Source organism: Symphalangus syndactylus, chromosome 10 (genome assembly GCF_028878055.3).
Source record: "Symphalangus syndactylus isolate Jambi chromosome 10, NHGRI_mSymSyn1-v2.1_pri, whole genome shotgun sequence".
Taxonomy (NCBI): domain Eukaryota; kingdom Metazoa; phylum Chordata; class Mammalia; order Primates; family Hylobatidae; genus Symphalangus; species Symphalangus syndactylus.
Window position 1 is genome coordinate 91,085,979 of NC_072432.2, and position 23,393 is coordinate 91,109,371.

The 23,393-nt window shown below is 48.8% G+C and overlaps 1 protein-coding gene across 1 annotated transcript; it reads left to right on the forward strand.

Annotated features, from left to right (window-relative positions):
* The first annotated feature begins 309 nt into the window (after positions 1-309).
* DDX23 (DEAD-box helicase 23) lies at positions 310-22,903 on the forward strand. Its single transcript, XM_055295043.2, has 17 exons — positions 310-1,342; positions 7,521-7,729; positions 9,552-9,662; positions 11,878-11,971; positions 12,076-12,141; positions 14,550-14,688; positions 14,973-15,106; positions 15,237-15,349; positions 15,592-15,735; positions 15,835-16,060; positions 16,360-16,505; positions 18,162-18,339; positions 19,147-19,389; positions 20,085-20,236; positions 20,472-20,580; positions 21,356-21,530; positions 21,980-22,903. The coding sequence occupies exons 2-17, from the start codon at positions 7,521-7,523 to the stop codon at positions 22,201-22,203; spliced, it is 2,463 nt and encodes an 820-aa protein (XP_055151018.1). The 5' UTR covers positions 310-1,342; the 3' UTR covers positions 22,204-22,903.
* The last annotated feature ends 490 nt before the right edge of the window (positions 22,904-23,393 follow it).

A 23,393-nucleotide genomic window follows, 5' to 3' on the forward strand; every position in this document is an offset into this window, starting at 1 on the left:
GAATCTGTGAGTCGAGCGCCCTCTCGTGCTTTTATGGTGAATTACACCCAACAGATCTCAGCTCTCTTCTTTCCCTTCCGTTCTCTTCTGGAGTAGAAGCTGGGAGGTGAAAGGCTGCAGGTTCTAAGAGAAGTGTGTGTCTCCGAGGGTTACTTTGGGCCATGTACGTGATGCTCAGGGCTTTAGGATTACTTGGGTCTATCCTGAGGCTCTGCTTGAGAGCTTAAGGCATATTCAGAGAGAAAAGGCAGACCTACAGCCATGTGGAATTGAAGCAACAAACCTGCTGCTGGCAAAATGAGAAGGGAGGTCCGAGATACTTCTGGTTATCTAAACCGTTTCCGCAATTGCAATGTTTTGTTTTGTTTTGAGGGAAAGAGTTATGAACCCATAAGACCAAAGAGAAACACAAAGTGAACTTACGATTTGAGGTTACAACAACAACAACAACAACAGCAACCACAAAACTCAGCGGAAGACTGAAGTAGGGGAATCTGGGGGAAGAAAGAAGCAAAAATACCAAGATACCTCAACAATTGGTCACATTCCAAAGGGCAAGAAATTGAGGAAACCAGGGTCCTATCTGGAATGTTGAGAAAACAGGTGCTAGAGCCCAGGAGATACCATCCTTCCGGGAGGACTTTAGAGTCCATTGTGTGGGCTCATTTGGAGCTCTAACAATAACTGGGGGTTGTTATGGCATTCACCCGGCTGCAGGGGCCAAGGTTGCTAAAACGTCCTCCTAAGCCTGGGATAGTTCCACACACAATGGAGAACTGCATCACCCTCCTTGTGAACCTACTTCTGTAACCTAATCTTTAGTTTGTCCAACTGTAAAATGGGGCTAGCCCCATTCTCACAGAATTGTTATAAAAACCGCTTTTCCACGAATGGTATTTATTGTTGTTACTGCAGTTGTTCGCTATAATTACGTGCTATAGATATCTCAGGATGCCCTTAAATTCCTCCACTGTAAGCCACGGGCAACGATAGTCATCGACTGTAGTTTCTAGGAAGACCAGCCGATTCCAAGAAGGGTGCTCGGCGGGAGAACCTAATGCCGGAAGCCTATTCGCGAAAAACTCTTCCTTCTCGGACGCTAACGTCTGGCAAACCACATTGCCCGGCAGACCCCGCGGCCTTGGGCCGGCGCTCCAGCCGTGCATTCTGGGATTGGTAGTTCCCAGGCCTCAGTGTCGGCCTTTGCCGCCCAGCTCCAGGAACTCGCCTTCCCAGCTTGCCTCGCGGCCGGGGGGGGGTTCATCTCCGCGACCAGGAAGCGGGAAAGATGGCGACGGCTCCGCGACGTTGAGGCCGCGTTGGGCGGTTCAGACTCAGGGTGGTGAGTCCCGGGCGGTGGAGGCGGTTCCCACGAGCTTACAGAGAGCGCTAGAATCAGGGCACGGCGGTGGCCCCTGCCTCCTGGACTAGGCGGGAAAGAACGCCTCAGAGAAGGGGCATGAACCTGGGAAGCTTGGGCGGGCAGGACCGAAGGGGCGCGGGCCCCACGGGTAGTGTTGGCTCCTCCGGGCACAGGCCACGGCCCTGCACGATATTTTCCTCCCAGGACTCTGCCTATGGGCACAGCGCGTCTGATACCCCCAGTCTGACCTTATTCTTTCATGCTTAAAGTAGCCTTTGCTGCAGCCAAACGAACTCTGGCTTTTCTCTCGCAGTCAGTCCATGTTTTCCCGCCTCTGCGCCGCCCGTATTATTTCTTTTGCCGGGAATGACTTCTTTTCCGCGTCCTTAATTACATATCTTCAAATTCTACTTATACTTAAAGGCTCAAGCGTCACTTCCTCTACCAAGCCTTCCGCATCACCTTTTACAAGTGAAAGGAAACGCCTTTGAACACCTGTATTACTACATCTGAGCCTTGATACTCTTAGTATATGTCTCATACCCCCTATTGTTCTTTTTTTTCTTTTTTTTTTTTTTTTGAGACGGAGTCTCCCTCTGTCGCCCAGGCTGGAGTGCAATGGCAGAATCTCGGCTCACTGCAACCTCCGCCTCCCAGGTTCAAGCGATTCTCCTGTCACAGCCTCCCGAGTAGCTGGGATTACAGGCGCACGCCGCCACGCCTGGCCAATTTTTTGTATTTTTAGTAGAGACGGGGTTTCACCATGTTCCCCAGGCTGGTCTCGAACTCCTGAGCTCAGGCAATCCACCTGCCTCGGCCTCTTAAAGTGTTAGGATTACATGTGCGAGCCACCGTGTCCGGCCTTATAACCGTGTTGTTTTAAAAACTTACTGTGAACAGAATTTATTTTTGTAACTCATATAGCACCTAGCACTGTGCCTTGCATACAGTAGATGCTTGATAAATACGTCACTGAATGAAAAAAAAGAATGTGCCCCTACCCTGCAAGAACTGAGGACCTGAAGATCTGGAGGTTTGAGAGGAAGGCTGCTGGGAAGCATGGCCAGAGTCAGCCTGGTTATTTGGTCCTTGTGATAATAGAACCTGTAATAAAAGTTGCCTGTATTTACTGTCTTCTCATTTTTCATTCTCTTCCAAACTCATTCCACTCAGGCTTCCGTTCCCTCAATGCCACTGAAACAGCTCTTGTCAAGGTCACCAATAATCTCCATTTTTCCAAATTCAGTGGTTACTTCCCCGTCCCTTATTCCCTCCCCACTTCGGTGGTACTTGACACAGTTGACCCCTCCCTCCTTGAAACATGTTTTTGGCTTCTTCGTTGCCATGCTTTTCTTTGTCCTTTCTCACTGGCTGCTAGTTCTTTCCAGTCTTTTTCTGTGGTTCATCCCGTGGCTAACTCCTGTTAAAGTGTTCCAGAGCTCAATTCTGGAGCTGCTTCTCTGTTTTTTTCTTACACTATGCTGCCTACTTAGGTAATATCATTTAGTGTCTCATGGCTTTAAAAGCTATCTGTGTATTGGTGACTCAGGTTTTTGTCTACAGACCTTCTCCCCTAAGTTCCAGATTTGCATTTCTCTTTGCCTTCTGGGAATCTCCACAGATACTCTCACACTCAACCTGGCCAAAATGAAACGTTTGATTTCCTCTTAAATCTGTTCCTTCCCTAGTCTTCTCCAGTTTGTTTGCTATGGCACCACAAACTATTAGGTTGCTGAAACTATAAATTTAGGAGCTATCTTTGTGTCTGCTCTTCCCGTTTCTCCCTTCAGTAAGTCCTGTCAGCTTTGCCTCCAAAATATACTCTGACGCTGCCTACTTCTTTCCATCTCCATCGCCACCTTCCTAGAACAAGCCACTGCCATCTCTTGCCTAGAGCACCATAATAGCACTCTCACTGGTTGTGTTTTCACTCTGTCTGTCTACTATATATTTTCTTGCAAGTCACCAAAGTATTAGATTGCTTCCTGTTTAAAGCTCTTCTAAGATCCTCATTGCAGTTAAAATCCAAGTTAACTGTACTCTGACCTGTAACACATTTTCATTATCTGACTCCTGTCCAGTTCACTGAACTCATCTTGAATCAGTATTCCTCCTGCATCAGTGCTTCCCAGGCTCAAGAAGTCTTTCCACCTCAGCCTGGGCTCAGGTGATCCTCCCCAGACAGGAGTGAAGGGGCATGGGCCCCATAGGTAGTATTGGCTCCTGGGGGCACAAGCCGTGTTCCTGGACGATATTTTCCTCCCAGGCCTCTGCCTATGAGCTCTTGAGCACTTTTGAGCTCAGGCATTCCACCCACCCTCAGCCTCCCAAAGTGCTAGGATTACAAGTGTGAACCACCACACCTGGCTGATTTTTTTTTTTTTTTTTCTCGAGACGGAGTCTTGCTCCGTCACCCAGGCTGGAGTGCAGTCTCGGCGCTATCTCGGCTCACAACAACCCGCACCTCCTGGGTTCAAGCAGTTCTGCCTCAGCCTTCCGAGTATCTGGGATTACAGACGCCCGACACCATGCCTGGCTAATTTTTGTATTTTTAGTAGAGACGGGGTTTCACCCTGTTGGCCAGGCTGGTCTCGAACTCCAGACCTCATGATCTGCCTACCTCAGCTTCCCAAAGTGCTGGGATTACAGGTGTGAGCCACTGCGCCTGGCCTCCGGCTGATTTTTCACTGTTTATAAATGTAAAATTTTATTGTTCAAAATAGACGGGAAGTCTTGCTATATTACCCTAGCCAGTCTCGAACTCCTGGGCTCAAGTGATCCTTCTGCCTTGGCCTCCCAAGGTGCTGGTACTACAGGCATGAGCCACCAGGTCTGGCCAGTTTGTTTTTAACTGACAAATGTGCAGTTGGCTCACACCTGTAATACCAGCACTTTGGGAGGCTGAGGCAGAAGGATCCCTTGAGCCCAGGAGTTGAAGACTAGCCTGGGCAACAAATTGAGACCTTGTCTCTAATAAAAATTTTAAAAATTAATTGGGGCCGGGCACGGTGGCTCATGCTTGTTATCCCAGCACTTTGGGCACTCGGGGCGGATCACCTGAGGTCAGGAGTTTGAGACCAGCCTGGCCAACATGGTGAAACCCTGCCTCTACTAAAAATACAAAAATTAGCCAGGCGTGGTGGCACGCGCCTGTAATCCCAACTACTCAGGAGGCTGAGGCAGGAGAATCACTTGAACCTGGGAGGTGGAGGTTGCAGTGAGCCAAGATCGTGCCATTGCACTCCAGCCTGGGCGACAGAGCAAGACTCCATCTCAAAAAAAAAAAAAAAAAAATTAGTCAGGTGTGGCATTCACCTATAGTCCCAGCTACTTGGGAGGCTGAGGCAGGAGGATCGCTTGAGCCTGGGAAGTCAAGGCTGCAGTGTGCTGTGATTGTGCCACTGCCCCCCATCCTGTGTGAGAGGGTGAGACCCTGTCTCAACAACAACAGCAACAAAAAAACAAACCTGACAAACATGCTAAGCTAGTTCCTGCCCCAGTTTCCTAGTACTCACATTTCTTGTATCTAACAAGGGTTTTTTACCCTGATCTTTTCATGGCCCTCTTTCCCATCATTCAAGTCTCAGCTTAAATGTCAACTAAAATTTCTTCCCTGAGCCATCTATCTCTTATTTATACCCCTACCCTTCATATCACTGTTTTATTTTCTTCATTAGCATTCATTGCTATTTAAAATCCTTTCCGCTACACTAGAATTTAAGCTTTATGAAGTAGGAGACTTTGTTTTTGTTTTGTTTTTGAGACGGAGTCTCACTCTGTCGCCCAGGCTAGAGTGCAGTGGCGCTATCTCGGCTCACTGCAAGCTCTGCCTCCCGGGTTCACGCCATTCTCCTGCCTCAGCCTCCTGAGTAGCTGGGACTACAGGTGCCCGCCACCACGCCCGGCTAATTTTTTTGTATTTTTAGTGGAGACGGGGTTTCACCCTGTTAGCCAGGATGGTCTCAATCTCCTGACCTCTTGATCCGCCCGCCTCAGCCTCCCAAAGTGCTGGGATTACAGGCGTGAGCCACCGCGCCCGGCCTGAGACTTTGAGACTTTGTTTTCTTTACTGCTTTGTCTCCATTACCTACAACAATTTCTGGCGGATGCTCAGTGAATATTTGTTGAAAGAATGAATGACAGGTTTTTGCCCTGTCACCCAGACTGGAGTGCAGTGGCACAATCTGGGCTTACTGCAGCCTCTGCCTCCTGGGCTCAAGCAGTCCTTCCACCTCGGCCTCCTGAGTAGCATGTACCACCATGCCTGGCTAATTTTTTATATTTTTGGTAGAGACGGGTGATATTGCCCAGGTTGGTCTCAAACTCCTGGACAAGCGATCCACCCACCTCAGCCTCCGAAAGTGCAGAGATTACAGGCATGAGCCACCACACCCAGTCAAGACATAGGTTTTTTTTTTTTTTTTGAGACAGAGTCACGCTCTGCTGCCAGGCTGGAGTGCAGTGGTGTGATCTTGGCTCACTGCAGCCTCCGCCTCCTGGGTTCAAGCGATTCTCCTGCATCAGCCTCCTGAGTAGCTGGGACTACAGGCACGTGCCACCATGCCCGGCTAATTTTTGTATTTTTAGTAGAGATGGGGTTTCACCGTGTTGGCCGGGATGGTCTCAATCTCCTGACCTCGCGATCTGCCTGCCTTGGCCTCCAAAAGTGCTAGGATTACAGGCATGAGCCACCATACCCAGCCCAAGACATAGGTATTTCCGTGTGATATCCATGATGTGCTGATACAGAACAGTCAGTCATTTCTCAGGTGATTGTGAGATAAAGTGGGTTGTCCTCACCTTTGAAAGTGCTTCTTGTTCATTTTTCTTTTCTCATCTTTATACAATCTTTCTTAAGGATGTATGGCAGGGAATGGCATGAGAAAGGGGACTTGTAAGCTAAAGCTTAAGGAACCATTCGAGCTGAACCGTTTGGGGATAAAATAAGTTGCGGGAAATGTATCCCAAGTCTTTGGGATGATGATGAGGTGGTTGCAGATTCAGGCTTGCTGCAGTTTTAGCTCCTGGCTGAACTAGATTTCATAGTCCAAAAAATAGTTGACAGTGTGGGAGTGGTGTTCGGTGTCTCCCAGGTAGGAGGGAGACAGAAAAAATTCCTGCTGAAACCTTTCACAAAACTGGGTTATGCAGATGACCAAGGTTGTGAAAATCTGAATAGGGAATGTCAATCAGGACTTCTGCAACCTCTAGTTTTGGGTATTTAAAAAATATATATTTTGAAATAATTATAGTTTCACAAGAAGTTAAAAAATGTGTATAGAGGTCCTGTGTACCCTTCACCAAGTTTTTCCCATTGCATAATTAGAGGTACATTTCTTTTAATCTGAGTAAAAGTGTGTTTCTCCACTTAAATTCAGGTTTTCCTTGTGGTGCTAATTATAATATAATCCAGATCTCAAAGTTAAACTTTTTTCTCCATTGAGCTTTCTTTATGAGCTCAAGAAAATTTATCTCTCTCAGATATATGTGTGCTAACTGATCCTAGTGGGTTGGCAGACCTAATACACTTCAAAGTAAGCAATATAGGATGTTTCTAGAAATAGTTGGTACACTGTTCATACACTAACACTTCTTTTAATACTCTTTTGTAGTCTAATTACAAAAATATGGTATATTCACTGTACATATTTAGAAATGAATATATAAAAAGGAATTGGCCAGGCACTGTGGCTCGCGCCTGTAATCTCAGCCTTTTAGAGGCTGAGGCAGGAGGATTGCTTGAGGTCAGGAATTTAAGACCAGCCTGGGCAACATAGTGAGACCCTGTCTCTACAAAAAATAAATTAGCCAGGCGAGGCAGGAGGACGGCTTGAGCCCAGGAAGTTGAAGCTTCAGTGACCTATGATTGCACCACTGCACTCCAGCCTGGGTGACAGAGCGAGACTCTGAAAGGAATTACAGGGAGACAATATAGTGAGTAACGATGGCCTGTGGAGCCAGACTGCCTGCAACTCCGCCACTACCTGTCTGTCCTCAGACAAGTTCCTTTATATACCTGAGTTTCAGCGTTCTCATCTGTATGGTAGACATACTAATATATCCACCTCATAGGGTTGTTTTGAGGGTAAGTGAATTATATATAAGCAGTTTAGAGCAGTGACTAGTACATTATAAGTACTCTTCCTGCTCATTACAGATGGCAGGAGAGCTGGCTGACAAAAAGGACCGTGATGCATCACCTTCCAAGGAGGAAAGGAAGCGATCACGGACTCCTGACAGAGAGCGGGATAGAGACCGGGACCGGAAGTCTTCCCCGTCTAAAGATAGAAAGCGGCATCGTTCAAGGGATAGACGTCGAGGAGGCAGTCGTTCTCGCTCTCGTTCCCGTTCCAAATCTGCAGAAAGGTAAAGTAACTTTGTATGTTATTACATGGGAAGGGAGAGTAAATTTTAGATGTCTTCCTTCTTGGTTCTTCTGATGCCTCCAGTATTAGGCATCTTTTTTTTTTTTTTTTTTTTGAGACAGAGTCTTGCTCTGTCACCCAGACTGGAGTGCAGTGGCGCAATCTCAGCTCACTGCAAGCTCCGCCTCCCAGGTTCACGCCATTCTCCTGCCTCTGCCTCCCAAGTGAGTAGCTGGGACTACAGGCGCCCGCCACCACGCCCGGCTAATTTTTTTGTATTTTTAGTAGAGACGAGGTTTCACCGTGTTAGCCAGGATGATCTCGATCTCCTGACCTCGTGATCCACCCGCCTCAGCCTCCCAAAGTGCTGGGATTACAGGTGTGAGCCACCGCGCCCGGCCTTTGTTTTTTTTTAAAGATGGAGTTTCATTCTTGTTGCCCAGGCTGGAGTGCAGTGGCACAATCTCGGCTCACTGCAACCTCTGCCTCCCAGGTTCAAGCAGTTCTCCTGCCTCAGCCTCCCGAATAGCTGGGATTACAGGCATGCGCCACCACACCTGGCTAATTTTGTATTTTTAGTAGAGACGGGGTTTCTCCACGTTGGTCAGGCTGATCTCGATCTCCTGACCTCAGGTGATCCACCCACCTTAGCCTCCCAAAGTGCTGGGATTACGGGCGTGAGCCACCACGCCCAGCTAGGCATCTACTTTTTGTACATTAATCTACTCCTATCCCAGTTGGACCTGCAGGTGTTTTCAGTTTTCCTCAGTGACCCAACTCTTAAAAGTTGAGAGGGGGCGGGGTGGGGTGGCTCACGCCTGTAATCCCAGCACTTTGGGAGGCCGAGGCAGGCAGATCACGAGGTCAGGAGATCGAGACCATCCTGGCTAACACAGTGAAACCTGATCTCTACTAAAAATACAAAAAAATTAAAAAAAAGTTGAGAGGGAACTTGTAAGGTGAAGGTCTGGGTTATCAAGGAAGGTTCATCTGTGGCCGGGCGCGGTGGCTCATACCTGTAATCCCAGCACTTTGGGAGGCCGAGGTGGGTGGGTTACTTGAGGTGAGGAGTTTGAGACCAGCCTGGCCAACATGGCAAAACCCCGTCTCTACTAAAAATACAAAAATTAGCCGGGCATGGTGGTGCACGTCTGTATTCTCAGCTACTTGGGAGGCTGAGGCATGACAATTCCTTGAACCCGGGAGGCAGAGGCTTCAGTGAGCTGAGATCACACCACTGCACTCCAGCCTGGGCTAGAGAGCAAGACTCCATCTCAAAAAAATAAAAAAGGGGCTGGGCGCGGTGGCTCACACTTGTAATCCCAGCACTTTGGGAGGCCGAGGTGGGCGGATCACAAGGTCAGGAGATCGAGACCACGGTGAAACCCCGTCTCTACTAAAAAAATACAAAAAATTAGCCGGGCGTGGTGGCGGGCGCCTGTAGTCCCAGCTACTCGGAGAGGCTGAGGCAGGAGAATGGCGGGAACCTGGGGGGCGGAGCCTGCAGTGAGCCAAGATCGCGCCACTGCACTCCAGCCTGGGTGACAGAGCGAGACTCCGTCTCAAAAAAAAATAAAAATAAAAATAGGAAGGTTCATCTGTTCACATAGTCCATGACCTGTCATTGCTGTTAATATTTAACAGTACATCTCTGATCTATAAAAGCTTCTTAGAATTCCCTTGTTATTTCCATAAGTGAGAGATACATTCTCTAATTTGTAAAACATTACTTTGGGACGAGAGTATAGGAACTTTCTCAGGGCTGCAGTGAAGCAAGATACTTTGGAAATACCAAGTGAATTCTTAAATTTGTGGTCTTCCAGAGAACGACGGCACAAAGAACGAGAACGAGATAAGGAGCGGGATCGGAATAAGAAGGACCGAGATCGAGACAAGGATGGGCACAGACGGGACAAGGACCGTAAACGCTCCAGGTACATGAAGGAATGAGAGGGGGCTTTAGGGGAATGCTCCCATTTCTTCTCTGCACCTGAGTTGGCTCAGCTTCTTATGAAAGTAGATTTCTCACCAGGCGCAGTGGCTCACGCCTGTAATCCCAGCACTTTGGGAGGCTGAGGCGGGTGGATCACGAGGTCAGGAGATCGAGACCGTCCTGGCTAACACGGTGAAACCCCATCTCTACTACATATACAAAAAATTAGCCGGGCGTGGTGGCGGGCGCCTGTAGTCCCAGCTACTCGGGAGGCTGAGGTAGGAGAATGGCGTGAACCCGGGAGGCGGAGCCTGCAGTGAGTCGAGATCACACCACTGCACTCCAGCCTGGGTGACAGAGCAAGACTCTGTCTCAAAAAAAAAAAAAATAGAAAGTAGATTTCTCTTAACAGATTCTTTTGGTAGTTATTACAGAGCTCTCTTTCTTACTTATTTTTATTTTATTTATTTTTTTGAGGTAGAGTCTCACTCTTTTGCCCAGCCTGGAGTGCAGTGGTGTGATCACAACTTACTGCATCCTTGACTTCCCAGGCTCAGGTGATCCACCCACCTCAGCCTCCTGAGTAGCTGGACTACAGGCATCTGCCACCAGATTTTGTTTTTTGGGGGGGTTTTTTTGAGACAGAGTTTTTGTCCTGTTGCCCAGGCTGGAGTGCAATGGCATGATCTCGGCTCACTGCAACCTCTGCCTCTTGGGTTCAGGCAATTTTCCTGCCTCAGCCTCCCAAGTAGCTGGGAATGCAGGCATGCGCCACCATGCCTGGCTAATTTTTGTATTTTTAGTAGAGACAGGGTTTCTCCATGTTGGCCAGGCTGGTCTCAAACTCCTGACCTCAGGTGATCCACCCACCTCGGCCTCCCAAAGTGCTGGGATTACAGGTATGAGCCACCGTGCCCAGCCTCTTTTGATTTTTTTTTTGAGATGGAATCTCTCTCAGTCACCCAGGCTGAGTGCAGTGACATGATCTTATTGCAACCTCCACCTTCTAGGTTCAAGCGATTCTGCTGCTTCAGCCCCCCAAGTAGTGGGGATTACAGGCGCGAGCCACCACACCTGGCTAATTTTTGTATTTTTAGTAGAGACAGCCGTTTCACCTGTTGGCCAGTCTGGTCTCGAACTCCTGACCTTAGGTAATCCGGCCACCTCGGCCTCTCAAAGTGCTGGGATTACAGGCGTGAGCCATTGTGCCTGGCCTGTATACAAAGTTCTTATCAGGCCCTGAAAGTATAGGTTAGAATTCAAGGCAGAGGACAGAATGCCCCTAACAGAAACTCAGTGGGGTTGTGTGAATTTTCTTGTAGATTAAGCTTAGAGCAGGTATGGGGAAAGGATTCTTGGGACTGATAGGAATGAAAAATGATGAGGGAATATAGATAGCAGTATCTTCTTGGCTTGTGGGTGGTGGCCATGTAGGCTAAATTCATTGTATATTAAAGAGTTAAGGAGGGCCAGGCGCTGTGGCTCACATCTGTAATCCTAGCACTTTGGGTGGCCGAGGTGGATGTATCACCTGAGGTCAAGAGTTCGAGACCAGCCTGGCCAACATGGTGAAACCTCGTCTCTACTAAAAATATAAAAATTAGCCAGCGGCAGCAGTACTCGCCTGTAGTCCCAGCTACTCAGGAGGCTGAGGCAGGAGAATTGCTTGAACCCAGGAGGCGGAGGTTGCAGTGAGCTGAGATCACACCATTGCACTCCAGCCTGGGCAACAGAGTGAGATTGCATCTCAAAAAAAAAAAGAAAAAAAATTTCCTGTAAACAGCCATGCCTGGCTAATTTTTGTGTTTTTAGTAGAGACAGGGTTTTGCCATGTTGGCCAGGCTGGTCTTGAACTCCTGACCTGAGGTGACCCACCTGTCTTAGCCTCCCAAAGTGCTGGGATTACAGGCATGAGACACCGCGCCTGGCCTAGGGGAAATATTTTTGACATCAGTAGTAAAGTCCCACTTCCCAAAAGAGATAAGTCTCAAAAGGAGATTTGGGTAGAAAGGGGCCAAGACAGGGCCATAATTAGGTTTCAGAGCTGGCAGAATGACCATGCCTGCTAGGAGAGTTTCAAGACATGATAGATGACCATGGGCCAGTCTTGTTGAGTCATGGGGAAACTTCCATTCTCTTTTTGGGGCTGAACTTGAACCTCATCCAGGCGCTGAAGTAAGAGTGATGTGGACCTTTCTTGTTCCTTTTCCTCAAAGCTTATCTCCTGGTCGAGGAAAAGACTTTAAATCTCGGAAGGACAGAGACTCTAAGAAGGATGAAGAGGATGAACATGGTGATAAGAAGCCTAAGGTAAAGGAGAGGAAGGATATTTTCATCTTCAACGCGTGCATTGCTTTGTTGATCTTTAAAGGGAGAGAGCCTTTATAGACTAAAGTTCTATGTTTTATCTTCAGGCCCAGCCATTATCCCTGGAGGAGCTTCTGGCCAAGAAAAAGGCTGAGGAAGAAGCCGAGGCTAAGGTAAGTACTTGGGGGTCTTCATTCATCTGCTCAGGCTGCCATAACACAATACCACAGACGGGGTGACTTCAACAACAGAAATTAATTTTCTTTTTTTTTTTTTTTTTTTTTTTTTTGAGACGGAGTCTTGCTCTGTCGCCCAGGCTGGAGTGCAGTGGCGCAATCTCGGCTCACTGCAAGCTCCGCCTCCCGGGTTCACGCCATTCTCCTGCCTCAGCCTCTCCGAGTAGCTGGGACTACAGGCGCCCGCCACCACGCCCGGCTAATTTTTTGTATTTTTAGTAGAGACGGGGTTTCACCGTGGTCTCGATCTCCTGACCTCGTGATCTGCCCGCCTCGGCCTCCCAAAGTGCTGGGATTACAAGCAATTTCTGCGCACCCGGCAGAAATTAATTTTCTCACAGTTCTGGAGGCTGGAAGTCTGAGAGCGGAGTGTCAGCAGGGTTGTTTCTTCTGAGGCCTCTCTCCTTGGCTGATAAGGCTGTCTTCTTCCTCAGCTCTTCACATGGTCCTCCCTCTGTACACATGTACCCCTTGTGTTGGATTAGGGCTCACCCTAAAAGGCGCCCCCCGCTTTATTTTTTTTTTTTGAGATAGAGTCTCACTCTGTCGCCCAGGATGGAGTACAGTGGCATGATATCGGCTCACTTCAACCGCCACCTCCCAGGCTGAAGCAATCCTCCCACCTCAGCCTCCCAAGTATCTGGGACTACAGGTGCGTGCCACAGCGTCCAGCTAATTTTTGTATTTTTTGTAGAGTCCAGATTTCACCACGTTGTCCAGGCTGGTCTCGAACCCCTGGGCTCAAGTGATCTGCCCTCCTTGGCCTCACAAAGTGCTGGGATTACAGGCATGAGCCACTGTGCCCAGCCTAATGGGCTCATTTTAACTTAATCATGTCTTTACATGCCCTGTCTCCACATATAGTCAAATTCTGAGGTACTAGGGGTTAGGGCTTCCACATAGGAATTTTGAGCTGGGTACAGTGGCTCACACCTGTAATCCCAATACTTTGGAAGGCCAAGATGGGAGGATCACTTGAGCCAGGGATTTTTAGACCAGCCTGGGCAACATGGTGAAAATCCATCTCTATAAAATTTAAAAAATTAGCCATCTGTGGTAGCATGCGCCTGTAGTCCCAGCTACTCAGGAGGCTGAGGCAAGGATATTGCTTGAGCCCAGGAGGTTGAAGCTGCTGTGAGCCATGATGACACCACTGTACTGCAGCTTGGGCAACAGAGCGAGAGTCTGTCTCAAAAAAAATATATAACACATGCATTGTTTGTTTGTTTGTTTGTTTTTTGTTTTTGTTTTTTGTTTTTTTTTTTTTTTTTTTAGACGGAGTCTCGCTCTATCACCCAGGCTGGAGTGCAGTGGCGCGATCTCGGCTCACTGCAAGCTCTGCCTCCCGGGTTCACGCCATTCTCCTGCCTCAGCCTCTCCGAGTAGCTGGGACTACAGGCGCCCGCCACCACGCCCGGCTAATTTTTTTTTTTTTTTTTTTGTATTTTTAGTAGAGACGTGGTTTCACCGTGGTCTCGATCTCCTGACCTCGTGATCCGCCCGCCTCGGCCTCCCAAAGTGCTGGGATTACAAGCGTGAGCCACCGCGCCCGGCCTTTGTTTGTTTGTTTGTTTTGAGATGGAGTCTCACCCCATTGCCCAGGCTGGAGTGCAGTGGCATGATCTCCGCTCACTGCAACCTCCACCTCCCAGGTTCAAGCAATTCTCCTGCCTCAGCCTCCTGAGTAGCTGGGATTACAGGCACGCGCCACCATGCCCGGCTAATTTTTTGTAATTTTTTTAGTAGAGATAGGGTTTCACTGTGCTGGCCAGGCTTGTCTCGAACTCCTGACCTCGTGATCCGCCCATCTCGGCCTCCTAAAATGCTGGGATTACAGGCACAAGCCACCATACCTGGCCACATTTTTTCTTTTTTTAAGAGATAAGGTCTTTCTCTTTTGCCTAGGCTGAAGTACAGTGGTGCAATCACGGCTCACTGTAACCTCAAACTCCTGGGCTCATATGATTTTCCTGCCTCAGCCTCCCGAGTAGCTGGGACTATATGCACATGCCATCATGTCTGGCTGAGTTTTTTTATTTTTGTAGAAACAAGGTCTGCTATGTTGCCCAGGCTGGTCTTGAACTCATGGCCTCAAGCAGTGCTCCCATCTAGGTCTCCCAAAACACTGGGATTACAGGCATGTGCCACCACGTCCAGCCTGAAAAAACATGAATTCTGTAGGGGACCTAGTTCAGTCCATAACCAAGTCCAAGGCCTATTTGTGTTTTCCTCAACAGGCTTAATGCCTGAGCAAATACTTTTGGGTTCCCTGCCATCTCCCCATCAGTGATGTGATTGTACCCTGCTCCCAGATCCTTTGTTGACAGTTCCAATCTCTTTTGTAGCCCAAGTTCCTCTCCAAAGCAGAACGAGAGGCTGAAGCTCTAAAGCGACGGCAGCAGGAGGTGGAAGAGCGGCAGAGGATGCTTGAAGAAGAGAGGAAGAAAAGGAAACAGTTCCAAGACTTGGGCAGGAAGATGTTGGGTTCGTTATTCTACCCTGTGTAGCCCCTAGATGGAAGAGGAAAGAGTGGGATGAGATACAGTGTCTCTTAGGAGAGATAGAAACCTGTTCACTCTGGAGTTTGGAAAAGGGAAGGATGGTGGGAGTTTATGAGAAAACATTTTTCTGTTAGATCTCCATTTACCCCATGTCATATGTCTACCCCTTTTTTTCTTCATTTGATGTTCCTCGTCTGGATTCCCTCCATTCCCTCTCCTCTTTTCTTCCATGAGCTCTTCTGCAGCTTTGCTTTCTTTGGTCTGCAGAAGATCCTCAGGAACGGGAACGTCGGGAACGCAGGGAGAGGATGGAACGGGAGACCAATGGAAATGAGGATGAGGAAGGGCGGCAGAAGATCCGGGAAGAGAAGGATAAGAGCAAGGAACTGCATGCCATTAAGGTGCAGGCCTTGGCTCCATCTTCACTTCTCTCCCACACAAAAATGAGGTTTAGTTATTTGGCCATTGTGATCTCTGCATGTGAGAATTGGGCCTCAAAGCTCATGTGCTTTGTGTTCTGTCCCTGGGCAGGAGCGTTACCTGGGTGGCATCAAAAAGCGGCGCCGAACGAGACATCTCAATGACCGAAAATTTGTTTTTGAGTGGGATGCATCTGAGGACACATCCATTGACTACAACCCCCTGTGAGTGGCTTCAGGCCTGAGTTCTAGGTCTTTTCCACTAGGCAGTCCTAGAGAGCTGATGACTACAGAGGTAGAGGAAGTAAGATAAGCTGGGATGGAAAATTGGTAGACTGGTAGTCAGCCAGCCCTCTGGTGGAAGAAAGACCCTGTCCAGGAAGAACTGTTTCATGCTAGTAGTCTGCCCTTCCCTCCTACTGCCGTAACAGCTCCTTCTTTTTTCTTTTCCTCTATCTCAATCCCAGGTACAAAGAACGGCACCAGGTGCAGTTGTTAGGGCGAGGCTTCATTGCAGGCATTGACCTCAAGCAGCAGAAACGAGAGCAGTCACGTTTCTATGGAGACCTAATGGAGAAGAGGCGAACCCTGGAAGAAAAGGAGCAGGAGGAGTGAGTGATCAAGGCTGGGGTGGCTGGACAGAGCCCAGAGGCTCTACAGAAAGGAGTTGGAGGGCACTGATTCTACTTACTCCTCACACCCTGCTCCAGGGCAAGACTCCGCAAACTTCGTAAGAAGGAAGCCAAGCAGCGCTGGGATGATCGTCATTGGTCTCAGAAAAAGTTAGATGAGATGACGGACAGGGACTGGCGGATCTTCCGTGAGGACTACAGCATCACCACCAAAGGTGGCAAGATCCCCAATCCCATCCGATCCTGGAAAGACTCTTCTCTGCCCCCACACATCTTGGAGGTCATTGATAAGTGTGGCTACAAGGTAAGGAGGGGTAGATCGGCCCAAGAGATCTGACATGTTCCTACACGAGTTTGGGAATAGAGAACTTTGTTCCTTGACTATTTGGAGCCATCGCTGCTAGTGGGCACCAATGTGACCTTTTCTGTCACTTTCTGGTAGAAGTGTTGGCTTTTAGTGATTAGGTTTCTTCTTGGGGTCCTTATTTCTGTGAACTGTACTTGGCATCCTTCCATTGTGCTAGCAGATGTGCTTACTATCAGTGGTTACCCAGGTTGTATAACTCTCCCTGTACCTATTACTCTTTCTTGGGGTCACTGCAGGAACCAACACCTATCCAGCGTCAGGCAATTCCCATTGGGCTACAGAATCGTGACATCATTGGTGTGGCTGAGACTGGCAGCGGCAAGACAGCAGCCTTCCTCATCCCACTGCTGGTCTGGATCACCACACTTCCCAAAATTGACAGGTAAGGTCAGCTAGCACCAGCTGGAGTGGGTTTGTCTGGGTAGGAAAGGTGAAAGTGGCAAATGAATGTTTGGTTTTTGTTTTATGTCTATAATCAGAAGCTTTCTTCTTTATTCTTGGTTGGATATTAGGGAATAATTGGATCATGATATCAAAGAAGTATGTGTTGCTGGCAAAGACCTGGAGAACTTCGCTATCCTGGAGTCTCTGATTTATTTTATTTTACTTTATTTTATTTTATATTTTATTTTATTTTTATTTATTTTATTTTATTTTATAATTTAATTTTTGAGGCAGAGTCTCACTTTGTCACCCAGGCTGGAGTGCAGTGGCACGATCTCAGCTCACTGCAACTTTTGCCTCCCAGGTTCAGGTGATTCTCCTGCCTCATCCCCCTGAGTAGCTGGGGATTACAGGCATGTGCCACCACATCCAGCTAATTTTTGTTTTTTTGTTTTGTTTTGTTTTTTGAGACGGAGTTTCGCTCTTGTTGCCGAGGCTGGAGTGCAATGGTGCAATCTCAGCTCACTGCAACCTCCTCCTCCCAGGTTCAAGTGATTCTCCTCCCTCAGCCTCCCAAGTAGCTGGGATTATAGGCAACTGTCACCACACCTGGCTAATTTTTTTGTATTTTTAGTAGAGACGGGGTCTCCATGTTGGTCAGGCTGGTCTCTAACTCCTGACCTCAGGTGATCTGCCTGCCTCAGCCTCCCAAAGTGTTGGGATTACAGGCGTGAGCCAGTGCGCCCATCCTTAATTTTTATATTTTAAGTAGAGGCGAGGTTTCACCATGTTGGCCAGGCTGGTCTCAAACTCCCGATCTCAAGTGATCTGCCTGCCTTGGCCTCCCAAAGTGCTGGGATTACAGGCGGGAACCACTGCGCCTGGCTGAATCTCTGATTTTTTTTTATTTATTATTTATTTATTTATTTATTTTTTGAGATGGAGTCTCGCTCTGTTGCCTAGGCTGGAGTGCAGTGGTATGATCCTGGCTTACAGCAACCGTTGCCTCCCAGGCTCAGATCCTCCCACCTCAGCCTCCCAAGTAGCTGGGATTACAGGTGTGTTCCAACATGCCCAGCTAATTTTTGTATTTTTTGTAGAAACTGGGTTTCACCATGTTGCCTAGACTGGTCTCAAACTCCTGGGCTCAAGCGATTCACCCACCTCAGCCTCCCAGAGTGCTGGGACTATAGGCTTGTCCCACCTTGCCTGGCCTCTGGACTTACTTTTTTTTTTTTTTTGGAGACAGAGTGTCTCTGTCACCCAGGCTGGAGTGCAGTGGCGTGATCTCCTGGGTTCAAGCGATTCTCCTGCCTCAGCCTCCCGAGTAGCTGGTATTACAGGCGCCGGCCACCAGGCCTGGCTAATTTTTGTATTTTTATTAGAGGCAGGGTTTCACCATGTTGGCCAGGCTGGTCTCAAACTCCTGACCTCAGGTGATCCGCCTGCTTCTGCCTCCCAAAGTTCCGGGATTACAGACATGAGCCACCATGCCCAGCCCCAGCCTCTGATTTTTAAGTGAGATCATTGCATTCTTTTCTCATCATCCTCCCCATTCCCATCGCTCCCCATAAGAGTGACTTTGTCTTGCTCTGGCTTGTGGTTGGATAAGAACCAAAGCTCACGAAGCTGTGGGACGCCCCATTTACCACAGGATCGAAGAGTCAGACCAAGGCCCTTATGCCATCATCCTGGCTCCCACCCGTGAGTTGGCTCAACAGATAGAGGAAGAGACCATCAAGTTTGGGAAGCCGCTAGGTATCCGCACTGTGGCTGTCATTGGTGGCATCTCCAGAGAAGACCAGGGCTTCAGGCTGCGCATGGGTTGTGAGGTTTGTTTTCCTATCTAGCAGCCAGCCTGCTGTCTGGGAAGGCTATCTTGGGGCTTTGTTTCTAGTTTCTGGAATAGATGTGCAGTAGTATGAAGAAAGGAGCTGGTTTATATATATGTGCTATTTATTGAGAACTTATGCACCAGGGTTTATATCACAAATAGTATATATCATATATATTAGCTCATTAATTCTCACAATAATGTATGAGAGTGGTATTTCCTTGTTATAGATCAAGCTGAGGTTCAGGTTAATAACTGCCTGAAGTCACAAACAGCTGGCAGTGGGCAGAGCTGAGATTCATATCCATAGCCTGTGCTTTTAGTTACTCTTTACTCTGCCAGACCAAATCTTTGACTTTGTGCATTGTCCTCATCTCAGGAAAGTGGAGGAGAGCTTTTTATGAGAAGTCTGCTGTAGAAATTTAGTCTTTTTACAATTTTTTTTTAAATTTAGTCTTTATACACCCCCCTTCATAGTATCCCTTAGTCTCTCCCATCTAAGAAATTCCTTCTTCAGGATCTGAAATGATTTGCCAAAAAAAAAAAAAAAAAAAAGTTTCTACTGATTTTGCCTCCTCTGTCTAATCCCTGCACCTTACTCAGAGACCTCATTCATTTCTGAGAAAATCCAGGCAGCAAGTGATTTCATGCCAGTTTGCAGGAGCCTTTACTGCTAAACATAATCAGAGGTTGGAGTCCAAGTTCCTCAGCATTGGAGGTCTGTCACCCAAGTGGGTGGATAGTTCACAGGAAAGAAAAGAAGGGGCACCTGCTGGGCTATAAATGATTATACTGTACTCCTCAGATTGTGATCGCTACGCCTGGGCGTTTGATTGATGTGCTGGAGAACCGCTACCTGGTGCTGAGCCGCTGTACCTATGTGGTTCTGGATGAGGCAGATAGGATGATTGACATGGGCTTTGAGCCAGATGTCCAGAAGATCCTGGAGCACATGCCTGTCAGCAACCAGAAGCCAGACACGGATGAGGCTGAGGACCCTGAGAAGATGCTGGCCAACTTTGAGTCGGGAAAACATAAGTACCGCCAAGTAAGGCTGCTTCCCTGGGCTGGGAAAAGTTGGACAGGCCAAGGCGGGTGGATCACTTGAGCTCAGGAATTTGAGACCACCCTGGGCAACATGGCAAAACTCCATCTCTACAAAAATTACAAAAATTAGCTGGGCATTGGTGGTGCACGCCTGTGGTCCCAGCCACTCAGGCGGCTGAGGTGGGAAGACCTCTTAAGCCTGGGAGGCAGAGGTTGCAGTGAGCTGAGGTCGTGCCTCTACTCCATTCCATCCTGGGTAACAGAGTGAGGCCCTGTCTCAAAAAAAAAGTAAAGTTGTACAAGTTTGCCAACCTCCTGTTTTGCCTTAGGGGGGCTCAGAGTACATGTTTCTAGAATGAAGTGTGCCTAGGTACAGTCCTCTTACAGTCCTAAGGGTGGAGCCATTTATCTTAGCCCTGGAAAAATGATTCCAAAGACTCATGCTGCTACCAGGACCACAGGTGCTAGCAAATGCTCTCAGTCCTTCCTGTCATCATAAGACGGAAAGTGCCTTGATGAACAGGTACTGGGGAAGGATGGGAATTCAGAGGACACTATTTTCTAAGGTGGTGGCTATCAAAGCCTATACTGTGGCACATTTTAGATTCTTTAGTCTGGGCTGACCTGCCTTCGGTGACAGTGGGATATATGATTTATTCCTGCCTGGGTGCAGGGCTGAGCCTCCTGTTTTCGTAGACAGTCATGTTCACGGCCACCATGCCCCCAGCGGTGGAGCGTCTGGCCAGGAGCTATCTTCGGCGACCTGCTGTGGTGTACATTGGCTCTGCAGGCAAGCCCCACGAGCGCGTGGAACAGAAGGTCTTCCTCATGTCAGAGTCAGAAAAGAGGTATGAGGGCAGCTGAGCCAGGGGAAACAGGGTGGAGAATGAAATGGCTCTGAGAACTTTTTTAGTGCAAGTGCAGGGCAGGGCAATTGCTCTGCTGTGTTGAAGAGCTGCTGTTTTCTTGGGCAGAATGTCATGGGCATTGAAGACCCTGAAAGTAGTGTTCATAGATGAGGGTTGGTCATTTCACTTGGAGTGGGAGGTATTATGCATCTCATTTTTCTCCTCTTCCCTCCAGGAAAAAGCTGCTGGCAATCTTGGAGCAAGGCTTTGACCCACCCATCATTATTTTTGTCAACCAGAAGAAGGGCTGCGACGTGTTGGCCAAATCCCTGGAGAAGATGGGGGTGTGTCTGGCAGGGGAGAACAAAGTCTGGCCTCTGTGACACTGCTTTCTGAATCTAGCAGGGCCCCCTAGGCTCTTCCTTTCGATTCTCACCCTTTTTTAACCTGTCCAGCAATCAACAAGTTAGGACCAGGGTGAACGGTGGTTTGAGGGAATAAAGAGAATGGAGTCAATTGCTGGGACTCGCTGTCTGCTGCAGTAACGCCAGCCACAGCTGCCTTGGGTCTTCATCCTGGTGAGGTGGAGCCAGGGAAAGGTTTGAGACCCATATCCCGGCAAGGTCTGAGGATGTAGAAAAGAGTAGGTGAAAACTGTGCTTAGGTATGTTGAGGAGAGGAGGTGATAGGGTCAGAAGGAAGCTGATAATCAGTGTCCTTTACTCCTGTTACTGGTGCTTGAGGGGAAGGGTGTGACACACCCTGCCACTCAGCTCTTCAACTTCCTTAGACTTCTTGATCCCTGCTTTCTACCCTGATCTTGCCCCTAATTCTCTTTGAGGACTTCTCATCCGTCTGGCTCCACCACTCTCCCAGCTGCTTTGCCTTTGACCTTACTCTGTGTGTCCCTGCCACACCACACCTTTTTCTCTCGTCCCTCTCTCCAGCTCACTTGTTCTCTCCTTCCTTTCACTGCAGTCATTCTTTCTGTTTTCCTTTCCTTTCTCCTACCCTGCTGCTCTCTCCAGCCCTCCCCTTCATCTCTGTCCCATTCCCCTGAACAACTGTGTCTCTCCTTGATCGCATTGCTCACTCTTCACTTCACCATTCTTCCAACAGTACAATGCTTGCACACTGCACGGTGGAAAAGGCCAGGAGCAGCGAGAGTTTGCATTGTCCAACCTCAAGGCTGGGGCCAAGGATATCTTGGTGGCTACAGATGTGGCTGGTCGTGGTATTGACATCCAAGATGTGTCTATGGTTGTCAACTATGATATGGCCAAAAATATTGAAGGTAAGTTCCAGGGAAAGCAGCATCATTCCAGGGTGAAGTCAGATTCCTCATGGTGTCCCACTCGAAGTCAGGGTGCTGTCCATGGAAGGCTGTTACTGTCTCCTTCAGCTCCAAGTCTGGGATTGCTTGCTCCCATGAGAAGCGCTCCTGTCCTTTATCTTACCTGGGTTTGTTGTCCCAGCAGCTGGGATGACACTTGTGTCCTCAGGAGTGTGAAGAATGAAGCTAGGCAGCTGTGGGTCTTAGTGTGGTAGGGACCACAGTCAGTAGGAGGACAGGGGAGATGGGCACCTGGAGAGGGCACTGTGGGTGCCTCCGGTTCAGGCAGCGTGTGCTGTATTCCTGCCTTTGGAGATGGGGTGGGAAGGATGCCTCTAGAAGTGGAGGCATCAGACACAGCTGCCCAGGGCATCTGGGCTATGCTGAGTGATGTTCTTCCCATTCCCCAGATTACATCCACCGCATTGGCCGCACGGGACGAGCAGGCAAGAGTGGGGTGGCCATCACCTTCCTCACAAAAGAGGACTCTGCTGTGTTCTACGAGCTGAAGCAAGCCATCCTGGAAAGCCCAGTGTCTTCCTGTCCCCCCGAACTAGCCAACCACCCAGATGCCCAGCATAAGCCAGGCACCATCCTTACCAAGAAGCGCCGGGAAGAGACCATCTTTGCCTGACAGCACTCTTCCTGTGGGCTGAGGGCGTCTCTGAAGCTGCCTGATGCCTGTTCTTCAGAACCCTCACATCCCTCTTTCCAGGTCCTCACTCTTGGGATATGGGGGCTTAGGAAAACAATCCGACTCCCTAGCCCAGACCCTCAGGTCGGGAGGCCTGCGTGTGGGGCTGCAAAAGGAGAGGACGACGCTGTCGGAGGCAGGGAGAGCAAATTACCACAGCTTTTTGGCCCAGTTCTGCCCTTCTTTGCTTTGGGATTGCACTGGGCCATCAGCTCATGCCAGGCTATGGGGGCAGCCAGTTGGCATTGCTCCCCAGACTGAACAGAAACCTGGCCGCCTGATGGGACCTCCTTTGGCACAGACTTGACTGTGTAACTGTATAAACTGCAGCAGCATTGTTGCCCTAGATGCCCCAGGAGACCTGGCACCATGAGGATTACGGACAGTGGAATCTTACTGTCATCTGGACAGCTGTTTTCCTGTTTGGATGGTAAAGAAAGTCGAGAGTCTTTAGACCTGTGCACAGCCCCACACCAAGGGGTGCTGTATGCTCTAGGCATCCCCTCCCCCAGGGGATTTTCTAAGATCGGGGGACAGGGTGAACTGGCTGTGTCCATCTTTGTCACTGAGTGAAATCTCTGTTTTCTATTCTCTGCGAAGATAAGTTTGTATGTTCTGAGAATAAATACATGAATATTAAGGCTGTGTCTAGTTCTAGTTAAACTTCCCAGCTTCTCCCTGGCAGGAGGGACACCACTGGGCACGGGGTGGGTTGGCTTGGAAAATGAGAGACAGCCACATTAAGAGAAGAGTAGAGGGTCTCTGCTGATCGTCTTGAGTCCATAGGTGGACTTGAGGGGAGATGCAGAAGGCACGCAGGACTGTAATGCATCTTCCGCCCCTGCTCTAGCCTCCTGCAATGTGTGGCCCTGGCCTGGACACCCTCTAGGGAGCTTTAGGCAAAGGTGAGAAAGGAAAGCAGTTGTGAAATTTTGGCAGGTGAGGCAGTTGGAACCACTCTGCCGCTGTGTGCCCAACGCCTGGTCTCAGGATCTTTGCTTGTGGCTCCCTAGTTGGACCCATTGCTCCTGGGAGGGGATGGTGCAGGACGAGTGGACCCAGCTGTATCAGGCTGTGGTGACAGGAATGCAGGGCTGCAGTCCTCCCTCCACGCTCCTCTTGTTCACATG